Genomic DNA, 13103 nt, shown 5'->3' on the forward strand with positions numbered 1-13103 from the left:
AAATTGGACAAATAGATTACTTGACATTCATTCCAACTACAATTGAGTTTCTATCGAAGAAGAAAATAATTTTACATTGACCTACGTTCCGGAAACCTTTGCAGTCCTTCCACAATGAACGGTGCATTATTTTATTCCATAGATATACGTTGTTCCACGTGTTTATCAGTAATGCATGGCGAAACATTTGAACGAGTGCTACCAGTGTCCAAGTGTTGTATTTAAACTACTCATTCCTACAATATGCTTTCATTTATGCTTATTGTGCTAAATTGTTTTCACTTTTGGATAACCCTTTTTCATCATTATACGTTTTACCTCGTAATATACGGTTTTGTTAATCCCTTACGCAAAGCGCTAGAGAAAGTAGTGATTTTTCTTGCTTAAGCAGATGCCATACGTAAACTAGGTAACATTACAGATCGATACAGATATTAACCTGCTTTATCATGTCTACGATGCTCGGATTATCATACGTTTGAACATTCCTTCTGTGTTGGCTTAGCCTTTTATCTCTTACCATTCACTTACTAGCTTAATGCATAATAGGGTACACTTTTGTTCCATAGTTCCACCCATTTTTATGGAGCGAGAAATTAGCCGCTACAAACTTCCGAATGGTCGTCCCATGCGTTTACCTTCGAAAAGAAAATGAAGGCGTTAAGATGCAACTATCTTGCAGCAACCGAATGATGGCCAATATCTCACCTGACATTCGCGGCTACAGTACCACTGATGGTTGCACCCGGCACAGACAAACTTGGCCTCGTTCTTCTTGCACCCCTGACACTGTGGCACTTCGTTTTCGTTTATTTCGGCAACGCGCCGTTTGCTTATGGCGTCCCTGTGCGATCCAGCCATGTCGTCCCCTTCGTCGATCACCAACCGGTCCGCGCTATCGTCGGCTTCGTCGTCCTACGAAAAGAAAAGGGTTCAAAGAATTTTCATTTGAGATTTAAACAGGTTTCCAAAAAATCATTGCCAAACGTACTATGTTGAGATATGATTCTCCTTTAAACAAGTGTTGCTCTCGAAGGCGTTGCAACTGTTGATGTTGTTGCTGCTGCTGTTGCTGTTGTTGGGCTAGCAATGTTTGCTGGAAGTTGGATCCGACGACGGGAGTTATCGAAATCTCACTGTTGTTTTTGGACAAGTTTAGTCCACCGATAACACCGGCCGTTTGAAGGTTTGCCAAAGCACCGGATGTCACCGTGGAGGATGAGGACGTTGTCGGTTGGGCGGCATTCATCCGTTCCGGTCCGGTGAGCAATCGGGCCAGGGTGGGCGAGAACGAGTTGAAGTTGTTGGCTGTGGCCGCTGCACCGTTTCCCGGTCGGGAAGCCGATTTGGTGAGAATTCCGTGAAGCAGTGAGTTCGAGCTGGTGTTCACCGCACTCAAGTTTGCCCCGACCAGCGTACCGGTCGTGTTGTGAGATCCGATGATGTCCGAATGGGCGGTCGAGTTCATCACCGGATGCAGCGTCACCTCTGGCAGGGATGCTTTGGATAGGAGCGACGAATGGAGCTGAGGCATTGTTTGCTGCTGTTGCTGTTGTTGGTGCTGGAAGTGCTGCGGGGACTGCTGGGGGGATGATACGGTGGTGTTAGTGGTGGCGGTACTTTGCCCGGTCGAAGCTAGAACGGCATTATTGGCCAGCAATTGCAGATTCGACAGCAAGCTCTGCTCATTTTGGCTCATCTTGGCAAACTGGACCAGCACGTCTTTAAGGAACTGCTGCTGGGTGGTGCTGCTGGCGTTGGCAGCCCCACCGGAAGCGGTCACCAGTGACGAGAGCAAGTTAGAGCTGCTCTGGCTCGAGTCATTGCTAGATGGACGCGAATTCTGTAGAGGAGGTGGGAATGACGTGGACAAGTCACAACGGGTTCTCTTCTAATTGAACAAATTCAAACACATAATATTAACATGAATGTAATACTAAAATGAATTGTATCGTGACCTTGTAAAGTGCAATACTTAAATTAATTGTGAGTGAATGTTTATGTTCTACCACATGATTACTATGATCTCTCTTTTTATGCCTCCTTTGTTTTACAGTGTCTTTAGAACGAAGCAAACAAATGAGCGGATATTTGGAGATAAAATGTTAAAGCAAGCTTGGTAGCAACAGTTGTTTTGCATCAGAGTATCCTTAAAGTAAGTTTAGTAGTGCCATTTTATACCAGTTTGCCAAATATGATTTGAAATGTCAAAGAAAGTTGTTTGGGGAGATTCGATTTGATTTCGATGAAATGCAACTTCTTCCTTTGCTTGGTTAACATAATCCCCCAAAAAGCCTTCAACCAACCAAGAAAATTGCTCCGCAATTGTTGCGAAGAGATTCGTTTGCAAGACAATGTGTGACACGAACCTCTGCAGCTGCCAGAAGATCGGAAAGTCGATTGGCGACGCTGTCTGTTGAACTGGACCGTGCCGCGCTTCCCATTCCAGCGGCAGATTTACCGCCGGGCAGTGCAGTCAAGCTGATGGCGCTTCCTTCCACGAACGATCCAATACTGTTGCCCGTAGATGTTCCTCCATTGTTGCTACCACTGGAGCCCCCGACGTGCTTCATCCTTCGGCCGCGACGTGGTACGTTCTCGGGATGCTTCTGCCGATAGTCTGCTATAATACTGCTAACGTCCTTGCGCATACCTTGGCGACCGATTTGGAGCTGTTGCTGCTCTCGGCTGGTAGTTCCGCCGCTATTTACCGACGATACGCTTGGATTGTGGTGGCCGTTCAGAAGTGCCTGAAGTAGAACAACAGATAGAGGGTTTTAATAAAGCTAGTCTATCAATTTAACGCGATAAATCAATTTTTAATTTTTACAACCTTTAACGATTGTATTTACAGTTCGCGGAAGTTGTAGGAACCTACCGTATTGGAAGTGTTGCTATTTCCAGCCCCGGACGTAAGCGACGTCAAGCCGGCCGACATGGCTAGATTGTTCAGTATTTGCTGCTGATTACTGAGAACCGGCTTGGGGAACAGCTGTCGCTGGACCTGCATTGCGGCCGCTTTCTCCTTCGCAATTTCCGCCGAGTTCATGCTGGCCCGGGCCTGCAAGATCATGCTGGTTGTGTTCGGTAATGGCACCATCGTTACGGCATTGTTGTTACTATTAAACTGTGATACAAAGTTGTTGGTGTCCCTCGTGGACCCACTTCGCCTGCCACCAGCGTTGCTGTGACCGCTGCTGCCGGTCGTGATACTACTGTTTCGGCGATTGGGGATCTGTGAATGTTTACCTCCGAACGAATTCAACCCATTCGAAGCGTTATTATTATAATGCATCGAGGTGGACACGGAAGCCGGACGGATCTCTACTTCCGGCGGTGGTGTCGGTGGACGCGGCCCAACCGAGGACGATCGTTGTTGGTTTAGCTGATGATGGCTACTCAGGTTGGACGAATCTAGATGACTAAAGGCCGACACCTCCCCTAGCCTCGTCTCCGTAATACCGATCACGTGCTTTCGGCGATTTAACCGCAACAGAATCTCCTCCTTTACTTTCTTCAAGTGCAAGAGATTATTCCACTTTTGCTCCGTGTCACGAATCATATCATTGAGGGTTTGAATTTCCTTTACTAGCGTATCGGCATGGCATTGAATTTCGTCCACGGACGTGTTCGGTGTGGCCTCGATGTACTCGTTCACGACACGTTCGTGCGTTTGATAGTTCGCTTCCACCTCAAGCTTTAGCTTTTTGGCCGGTTCAACCGGTTCGTCCGGTTCTGGACCCGAATGGTTCCCATCGTCTTGATCCACCGAGCGCCTTCGTTTCCGACTGACCGCGTCGGGTTGATTGTCCGCACCACGCACAGTGTCGCTCCGTGCCGTCGGTTTACTCGTGGAAAGATTCTGCACCTCATCCTGCACGTCCGCAATCCGTTGAGATTTTCCTCCGACTTCATCGACTTCGCACTTTACCTCCATCATGCTCCCTTCCTGTGATGGTGAAGACGGTCCTTGAGCACATTCCGTTCGCTTTTCCGATGCAACAGCAATTGGTGTTGATGTGATAATAGTTTTGTCGTGCATTTCTAAATTATCCTTCTTCGAGGCCAAAGCAGCCAACGAGGATTGGCGTTGGCCGCATTTCTCCGGAGAACTATCCACTACATCGACGAGCACAGGACACGCGCTAACGACGACACTGGTGGCGACATCCGCGTTCGGTTCTTTTGCATTTACGGAAACCGGAGTATCCCGTTCCGGTTGTTGCGGTTCGGAGAGGGTGGATGTTAAATCCATGGCACTTTCTTCTGGATGTTTTCCTTCGTCTGTTTTATCGCTTTGTTCCACCACTTGCTCCGAAACAGATTGTTTGTCCGGAACGCGGTCATCAACATCCATCTGGAATGCTAGATCATCGTTGAAATCTCTCTCGTCCTGTCCATTTGGTTCCTGTCCATCGCTACCGTTGTGTTCCATAAAGTCATCAATGCCTTCCATTATCTCATCCGCCGTTGGTTCATTTTCTTCTCCATTGGTTGGCGGTTGCCGCTCGTCCTCTTGTTCCACTGCATTATTCTTCCTCGAATTAGTACCTACTTTCTGTACTACCTCAGCAGCTATGGTCGTGTTGGTTTCCTTTGCCTTCCCATCACCCGGTTCCATACTGGTAGCACTATTTACCGACGGTGTCGTTGCTGCTGAGATCGATTTCTTGCACTCAAGCGCCGACACGACGTCGTCGCTCGAGTCGGCAATCCTTTCCGACACCTCTATCGCTGTCGCCGTCGGCATTTTGTCGCCGCAGATAGTACTCGAACTAACTTCCTTCGACTCTCGTTCGGTTTCACGTTCACCCACAGCTTGTTTTACCGACTCTGCTTCTTTGGTTTCACTTTGGTTGTCGGTGCTACTGGCGGTGGTGATTTCGGATACTCTTGGTTCCACGGTTGTTTCTATCTTCTCTTCTGGTGATACAGCAATCGATAGTTTACCGACGGACGGTGATACCTCATCCGCGTGTTCTGTTGGCGATGGTTTTAGGTTTGTTGTAAGATTTGCTTCCGAACACACCACGAGCGCATCGCTGCTGTCTTCCATAACGTGCATGCTTCGTTTGTTTAATCTAGAACGAGAAAATAAAAAGATAATTAGGTTGACAGTTCCTTAAGTGAATGATAAAATTTTATCAATTTGATGAGTTGGTTGGAGTATTTTTTCTGTTTCATTTATACAACAATTAAATTAATTTTTAATTAGAAGTAAATATTATCAGTTCATTCATTCATAAGTGTGTCTAGTGCATTTTCGACGAGATTCGTTCATATAAATTTTCCTTCCGCGAGCTTCAAGTTAAGTTTAGCATTTCACACTCATCCAACACAAACATTCATTAATATCCATGATCTTCAATCAGAATTAACAATATCACGATAGATAATAATGTTGTCTTAATGAAAACATCTACAATCGTTTACATAACTTTTTCTTGCAAGTGCTCTAGCCATTCTTACTTTCGCACATACTGGAGACGTAATGCTACTAGAAGCCAATCGATTCTGATTGCTCCTTGTTGTTTGTCCAACCGGAATGCAATTCCAACCCGCCTTACGAGTCCCACAAAGGATTCGATTACATTGAAAATCAATAAACCGTATGTCGGCTTTGAAGGGGCTTTGATCTTTTCTTTCCTTGTCCAGTTTGTTACTTCCGATGACCGAAGGTTCTACATGTCAGATCGAGCAACATAACCTAGCGTGTTTTATACATACCACTAATCCCGAGACAAATAGTCACAAGGATAGATTAATTAACATAAAACGCATTCGCAACGTACATCCTACCAGCGTCGATCGGGGTATGAAGTTTAGTTTTGTGTTTCTTTGAATGCCGAATGGTCTAAAACGCTAGATTAGTTAGGTAGAACCGCATCCGCGTGGGAAACTATTTTCAAGGAATCGTAAAACCTTGAAAGGCACTAAGACCACGAACATCGTTAGATATGTACACCACCTTTCCGAGGGCATAGACAGCAATGCAATCCAATCAGATGCAGTGCTGTGCTGCGCCGGGTTTCAAACATCACTTTACCTTCACGATCACGCTCTGCCGACCTTCGAATGCTATTACACCATCGCTGCGCATGCTCGCTGCGGCTGACTCGACGTGGCTGCCATGACTAGGAAAAGGTAAAGAGATCGTACCCGTACTAACCCCAAAAATCAAAGCCCCGTTCAAGAAAAACGAGGTGTAGTAACCACCGTATCTATCTTCGTGATCGTTCTGCTGATTCCAATGCTGCTCAGAGAGCATTTCTGGCTGGAGTAGCGGTTCTAACCATCCATCCGTAACCTTCTGACACACTTTCTGGAAGATCGGAAAAACCGGCGCCAGTAAACTTCTGGTAGCCAATCATCTCTTCGAATGGAGTGCAGCAAAACGGGGGGGGGGTTGTTTTATTTCTATGAACTTCAGCCGGCACTAAACTCTATATTCCACTGCCCTCGTCGATCGATGGCCGTTGGGAAGGAAACGTTTGGGTAGGTTCGATTAGCGAAAAAAACTGTTTGCTCGTAAAAATTTTGGAACACTTAAGAGCAGTGATGTCAAACACTTAACTAGCGAGTGTAAACGTATATCGCGCGAATGACACTACGGGTTCATCTCGAACGAATCTCTTTGGTTTCATTAGACTTAAGGAAATTCTAAACAGTCAGTACTGATTTATTTTCATGTTAACTGCATGTCTTTTTTTAAACTTTTGTTAGTGAGCTGTTTCGTTCCAAAATCGAAGAGCTTCATTTAATATGTTCAACCTGATATGTTGATCAACCTTGGGCTGTCATTAGTGCGATATACGTATACACTCACTAGTCGCATACTTTGCTCAAGCTGCTGTACCAGGATTATAGAGGGCCCGGTTGACAGAAAATGACATTGTTGCTGGTACTATGTAGTTCCAGCAAGAGTCCCAGCAATCTGCCATGGAAAAACTTGCTGGTACTACATGACAGCTGCAAAAAATTTGAATTTTTGTCAACCGGGGGGTTTTCAGATAACAGTAGCAGCATTTTTTTCTAACTGCAGCACTTGATATTCCAGCAGTATCAGTTGATTTTATAACGCGATCATGTTTATTATAGCGTTAGTTTATTATAACCCTATTCCTTACAGCGAATCATGATCAGCAAAAACCTATATTACTACGATCAAGAGAAAGTTTCTTGAATTGCTTAAACCTGACATTTACCTGTAATGAAATGCAGAAAGACGCATTTTAACCCATAGGAAACAGTGAGCAATAAGAACTTTGTCATAAGAACATCAGTTGCATGAAACCATTTTCCAAACTATTTACGAAATCATATCAAGTTCATTCAAATTCGTGAAACCCCATTCACCAAAAAAAAATGCTATTCAAACGAAAGTCAATACCTAAGGATCAAAACTTGCCATGAATTGTTTCAAAGGGATCTCGCGCATCCAACGATCTTGCACGCCGCATGTTTGTCATCTCTGCTTTGGAGAGTCGAGGAAGTTCTTAACATCTGTGCGGTGGCAATGTAGGCCAATTCTTACAACAATTCGAAATCATGGTTCGATAAAAACCATTATTTTCCTAGCACACCGACCATTATTTTGTTTTCCTTCCTTCTTGCAACTGTCGCAATGTTATGGCTACGTTTTATCGCACAATATTACACATAAGCCTAGCGGTGAGATAAGCAGTCTATCAAGTTATTTCTTAACGCGCGCGCTAAACAAAAGTGCCCATTTTAGTTTTAAAAAAATAGTCCAGGACAAAAAATAGTCCAAGTCCAGGACCTCCCTTCCTTTAACACTACGACTATCGGACCAGTCATTTTGACTGGTCTTGTACAGCCACCAGTGATTTTGATAGGTCGCAGTAAAGTTGCTCGTGTCTACATCCTGGTAGTTCTAGTGCTAAGTCTTTCATCGCCTTCAAAATGTGCATAAAATGTGCTCATTACATTCACCGCGCTTCATCAAGGTTGGACGACGGAAGGCTGAAGTACTCCCAAGAACGGGCAATCGATTAGATATGTTCACGAAGTTAGAGCTGGCGACGGGAGGGGCGCTAAGGGTACATGTGACCGTGAGCAGCAGCATGCCCATAAAACTGAACCCCGGGCAAACGTAAAGAGGGCGCACTCAACGACGGCGTATGCACGTACAGCCGCAGAGGGAAGCTGTGGTGCTGGCGTTGACAACCATCTCGCCGCCAAGAATCGCAATCAAAGACGACTTCCGATGCGATGAAGTCATGTGCGTTGACAGCAGCGTTGTCCATCCAGTTCCGAGGCCTGATAAGCTCGGCGGGAACGCGTTTGTCACCTGGAGAAGGCACGTTAGAAGACTCTACGAGCAGTCTGTGGCATTTGATGGCGGTTTTGCCTGTGTGGTTCGGAATATATCAGACTGAAGGGGAAGGGTAGGGACAATATGCGCTTCTAGCCGTAGCCTCAATGGGCTAGGGAAAAAAAACTAACTCACAGCGAAGGTTATCGAGTCGTCTGTGGTTTGCAGCGCTGAGGTGACGGCATGGCAAGCGGGTTTTGCTCTGTAATTATTATTAGTCAATCATTGATCTACATGAAGAGCGCTTGTAATTGGCATGGCATTTGCGGTTCCAAGAAAGTTTCTTCTGAAAATGGAACGGAGATGACAATCTGTAGAGAATGCTTTTCTCAAATGGTAACAATATAGTATACTACCACAACTCACACAGACAATACCCATACGGGCAGTCTTGTTGAAAACCTATATTTAAACTTTAAACTACTTAAGACATTTTTATACACAATAGCATCAAAACTGAAAAAAGAAGAAATACAATATAAATAGCTATAAAACATAATAGGATGTTTTATACTATATTGAAGTATTGAAGTAAACCACCAAGCACAAAAAAACTAATTATTTGTTAAAGGAAAGATTGATAGTTTTAAGCTCACAAACGCTAACAAGCTGGAATATGAAATAAAAGTAATTTAAAAAAAAAATTAGTAATTTATTCCTTATTAGTTTTTTCCATTCGTCCAACAGTTATTTCTGTACGCTAAAATAAATATTTTATTTAGATATTGTTGAGTAGTAAATTAAAAGAAAAATGCGGAATGACACTGGGGATAGTTTCATTTCGTCTCTTTCTGTATTTATATAAAACATTAAACCGTAAATATGTTCCCCGTATGTTTGGATAAACATTTTTAGTTCTTCATCATGCAATACATTACGTATTAAATCTTTGAAATTTAACTTCCAACGCATGTTTTGTTTCCTATGCCCATGGCGTTCGATACTAACGTGGGCGTTCACATTTTTATTAATTCATCAATCCGTACCTGAATCGTGAAAATTTCCTACAATTTAAAAAATCCAATCAACAAAGCTGTCTTTAAGTAAACTTCAGTTTATTTATGCAAAACATACCGTATTTTTAAACCACCTTTAAACGGTGTAGCAGCCTTAGCACCTTAAAGGTTTAGTATGACGGATTACGAACTAACCAACATTACGATACGAGTATATCTAAAGACCTTGTTGCATTAAACTAAGTGTAACTGCACCAAAAACTTAAGACGCCTTATAACATCCGGTTTGGCTTATGGTCACGAAGTTCCCGAAAAAACAACTCTGCAACACGTTCGCGTCGCACTCAGCGAAGTAAGGGAGTGTTGCAAAACGCTTCCCGAGTGCGAAAGAAAAATAAACACATACAAGGCTGAGTGATTGATAAGAAACACCGAAGCGGACAAACATCGTGGGCTTCTGCGTGGCTGTAGGAAGCCAAAACAAAGACGTTTTTTTATTCGTTGAAGTCGCTTCCAGCCACGGAGTTCGAACGGTCGGCTACTCTCGATTATCGAATAGGCATAAAGTATGCTCTATGAATGGTACGCCAGGGGAAATAATGCATAAAACGGAACATCTTTGAACGACCACATCCTGTGAGACATTTTCTTCGTCTCATTGATGACATCTTTCTTTTGGCAACCGGGTCTGACACTTTGTTCCGGTTCCTTCTTTTTTGATTTGTATGGTCCATCTTCAAAATCACAATGCGCCAGACGTGGCCTGTATGCGACGAAGGTATCAGCCATCGGCGTGACCTCGATGAGTCACCACGCACACAAGCGGACCCGGGTCCGCGGTACCCGCTTCCGACTTGCAGAACAACAATACCGACAGACCACCGCCGGTGATTCCTCCCTGTTTCATCAGCTCAAGTGTACCGACGCCGTCAGCAGCAAACCGCAAACCTTGGGAACCGCTTCCTCGTCCTACCGCACCACCGTATCGCGTCGCGGAGGGGCTCGCTTCGCCACCCATGTCAAGGTTGTGTACTTAAAATGTTAAACTAACCCATATATTCCCGAGTCACTGCACGCCACCGACTTGTCGTGCATTTGCCGACTGCACCGTCGTTGTCATTCACCGCCGGCTCGCTTGCAATCGACACTCGATCTCAGGAAATTAAACGAGCGGGCAGAGTGTTGTAGGTCTGGAGGTGTGAAAGAAGTAGAAGAAAAAATGTCAAGAGGAACATATCCAGTGAGTGTGGGGCCTTGGCGTTTCGTTTCGTGATGTAGTAAGGCGTCAACTTCCAACACGCACAACACTTGTGTGTCCAACGGATGACGATTCGATGATGTACCGCCAAGCTCACGGTGAATCCTTTCCTTCGGGTAGCATCAAGTGTCTCGATGCCGTGTTGTTTGCGTGGGACAAACGCAGAAAAGTGCCGCCCGAAGGACTTGGTTGGTTGGAGGTACATAATGAGAGGCCATTCGAAAGCCCCGTACCTTGCCGGGTACAACGGTAGAAAGCGATGCCTTTACTCAGCTGCGACTCAGTCGTGTACAAGGATTTTTTCCACGCGCATACACACACACACACATGAAATCTTGCGATCGGCTGCAACGAGCGTTCGTGCGGACGGAAGCCGTCTCAAGGATACGAGCAGAACCTCCGCGGTGCTTCTGCCCGAGAGATCTTAGAAGCGCGCGACCAGCGCACGAGAAGTAGGTGAAGTAGGGGTCAGAGACTTGTTCGGTGACCTCCTACACTTCTTTTACGTTCAGCCTGCATCTCCACCTCCTCGCGGCCGCAAGCCCCGTGACCCTTGTGCGTGGGCCTTGATCTCATTCAACGCTGGCCACGAAGAGAACGTTCCAAAGAGGTACGCTCACCCGATAGGCAACGGATGTATCTAGGTCTCTGCATACACTCTGACGCACGTTGACCTCATCGATCACCAATAACGCATGGGCAGCATAACACCCACACACTGCACCGACCCCACCGCCATCTTCATGCTGCACTGGTTCATTGAACGAAACGCCGCAGCTGTCCGTCAAAACTGTGCTACGAAGAGCACCGAGCGGCGGCGGCGGCGGCGTCGGGACGGTCTGGTGGAGCTACATGGAAAATGCATACATGGCTTGCCCCCATGCACAAGGGTGGATTGTCGCGTCCATGTGGTGCTCGCGCTTCTGTGTGTGTGTGTGTTTAGCGTGGCCTTAATTTGGCTTTGATTGGTTGAAGGTTGGGGTGCTTTCCGACAGCCGGCCGGCCAGGGGTTATGGTTCTGCTGGCTCGGTTCTCGGTTGCTGGGTCAGTCGGTTACCACTCACGGGGTCACGGAACGGGGTACACGTTCCTGCCGGTGCAGTTGGTGTGCCGGAGGGTACCAACGAAGAATGGTGTCACCGGTTGGGGCGGCGAATGCTTTAAATAAAACGGGAGCAAAGCGACCAATTGCATTCTATTTCCGTAGCAAAAACCCCGCTGGGCCGTTCGTCAGAGAGTGGAGCGAAAGTTCACAGACTCGACTTGACGTGCATCCTTGCACCATTCCACACGTCCACTCGCGCCGTGGAGAATCAACGCCCAAGGTTTAGGAAGTTGCCCAGTTAAGCTAAAGATCATCCTTCACGCACGAAGCGCTCTAAAATTCGACAGAGACTGACCAATGCAATGGACATGTTTACCATATGACTTTCCACACACCATGTGCCCGGGACGCCCATCGGAGGGGTGGGAAACGGGTGAATTAAACCGACGCTGCTCTCCGACGTCTCGAATCTGGCACAACGTACGAGAGTTAAACTTTATGGTATGTGGTTTGCATTAGATTTGGGTGCGAAAAATCGAATGAAATGTGAATAGGGATCGCTTTTGGAAAAATAAAAAGCACTGTTTCTTCACATTGAAAAACCTATTTTAAAATAAGCTTTCTTCTGAGTATAAGCAAACGACACTAATTCATCTTCACTCCATTGAGTATCAATTTCACAGAGGTTCAACTTATAGATTACGTGCTGATCAGCTGTGGAGTGTTTCCCAATAACTAAGCATAACATTAACTTTCATTAGAAATATAATTAGTTCATTATTTCTAAAAATATTGATACCGGTGGAAATATTGTAAACCAACACAAAAACATGACAATGCAGATGGTGGAACTTTTTACTATAAATGTCTGACATTAAAAGCAACTAAAGCTCGTAACGAAAAAAGTTAGTAATTTGAAACCCACTATGCTTTATTTTACAGTGTTAAATGCACTGTGATCACACTTCTTATGCATGCGATATTGCCAGTTCAGTTCTACTTTTTTAAAAAGAAAATAAGCCAAACAATAGTAATGACATTTCTCATATGTTTTGACGCATTTTTTTTACATGTAAGTGCCAACGAAATGGGGTTTGTTTAACCGCTTCACAGTTTTTGTTACCTATTTTGTTTCAATTTTCGTTGTGCAACGTTGATTCAAAGTGTACCATCCTCAAAAACACGTCATTACATGTTTGTACATTTTAACTTATGTATGCGATACCAATAAATGAAATTGAACAAAATTTTACACAGTATTGATCTAAATCACAAAAAATCTAAAAAAACACTGATACTGTGAAGGGGTTAATACGTTTGACTTTACATAGTCGAAAATTATCATATGTCTTTTTTGTATATATATGTAGAGTGCTAACCGTTTTAAAGCGTTTTGATTAGTATTGCTAAATAACAATACTAATCAAAACGCTTTAAAACGGTTTGCACTCTACATACATATACAAAAAAGACATATGGACTATTAATTTTATATTCGTTACTTGGTTA

The 13103-nt window shown here is 44.7% G+C and overlaps 1 protein-coding gene across 1 annotated transcript in view; it reads right to left on the minus strand.

Annotated features, from left to right (window-relative positions):
- Nucleotides 1-426: 426 nt before the first annotated feature.
- LOC131289986 (uncharacterized) overlaps nt 427-13103 on the minus strand; it is a 56654-nt gene continuing 43977 nt past the window's right edge. Inside the window, exons 3-8 of the mRNA XM_058319359.1 lie at nt 4136-5081; nt 2879-4057; nt 2370-2750; nt 992-1843; nt 709-915; nt 427-638 (exon numbers count right to left, since the gene is read on the minus strand). Coding sequence (XP_058175342.1) covers nt 597-638; nt 709-915; nt 992-1843; nt 2370-2750; nt 2879-4057; nt 4136-5081 — 3607 coding nt within the window. The 3' untranslated portion in view covers nt 427-596. The remainder of the gene's footprint in view (nt 639-708; nt 916-991; nt 1844-2369; nt 2751-2878; nt 4058-4135; nt 5082-13103) is intronic.

The sequence above is a fragment of the Anopheles ziemanni genome, chromosome 3, assembly GCF_943734765.1.
Source record: "Anopheles ziemanni chromosome 3, idAnoZiCoDA_A2_x.2, whole genome shotgun sequence".
In the NCBI taxonomy this organism is placed as follows: domain Eukaryota; kingdom Metazoa; phylum Arthropoda; class Insecta; order Diptera; family Culicidae; genus Anopheles; species Anopheles ziemanni.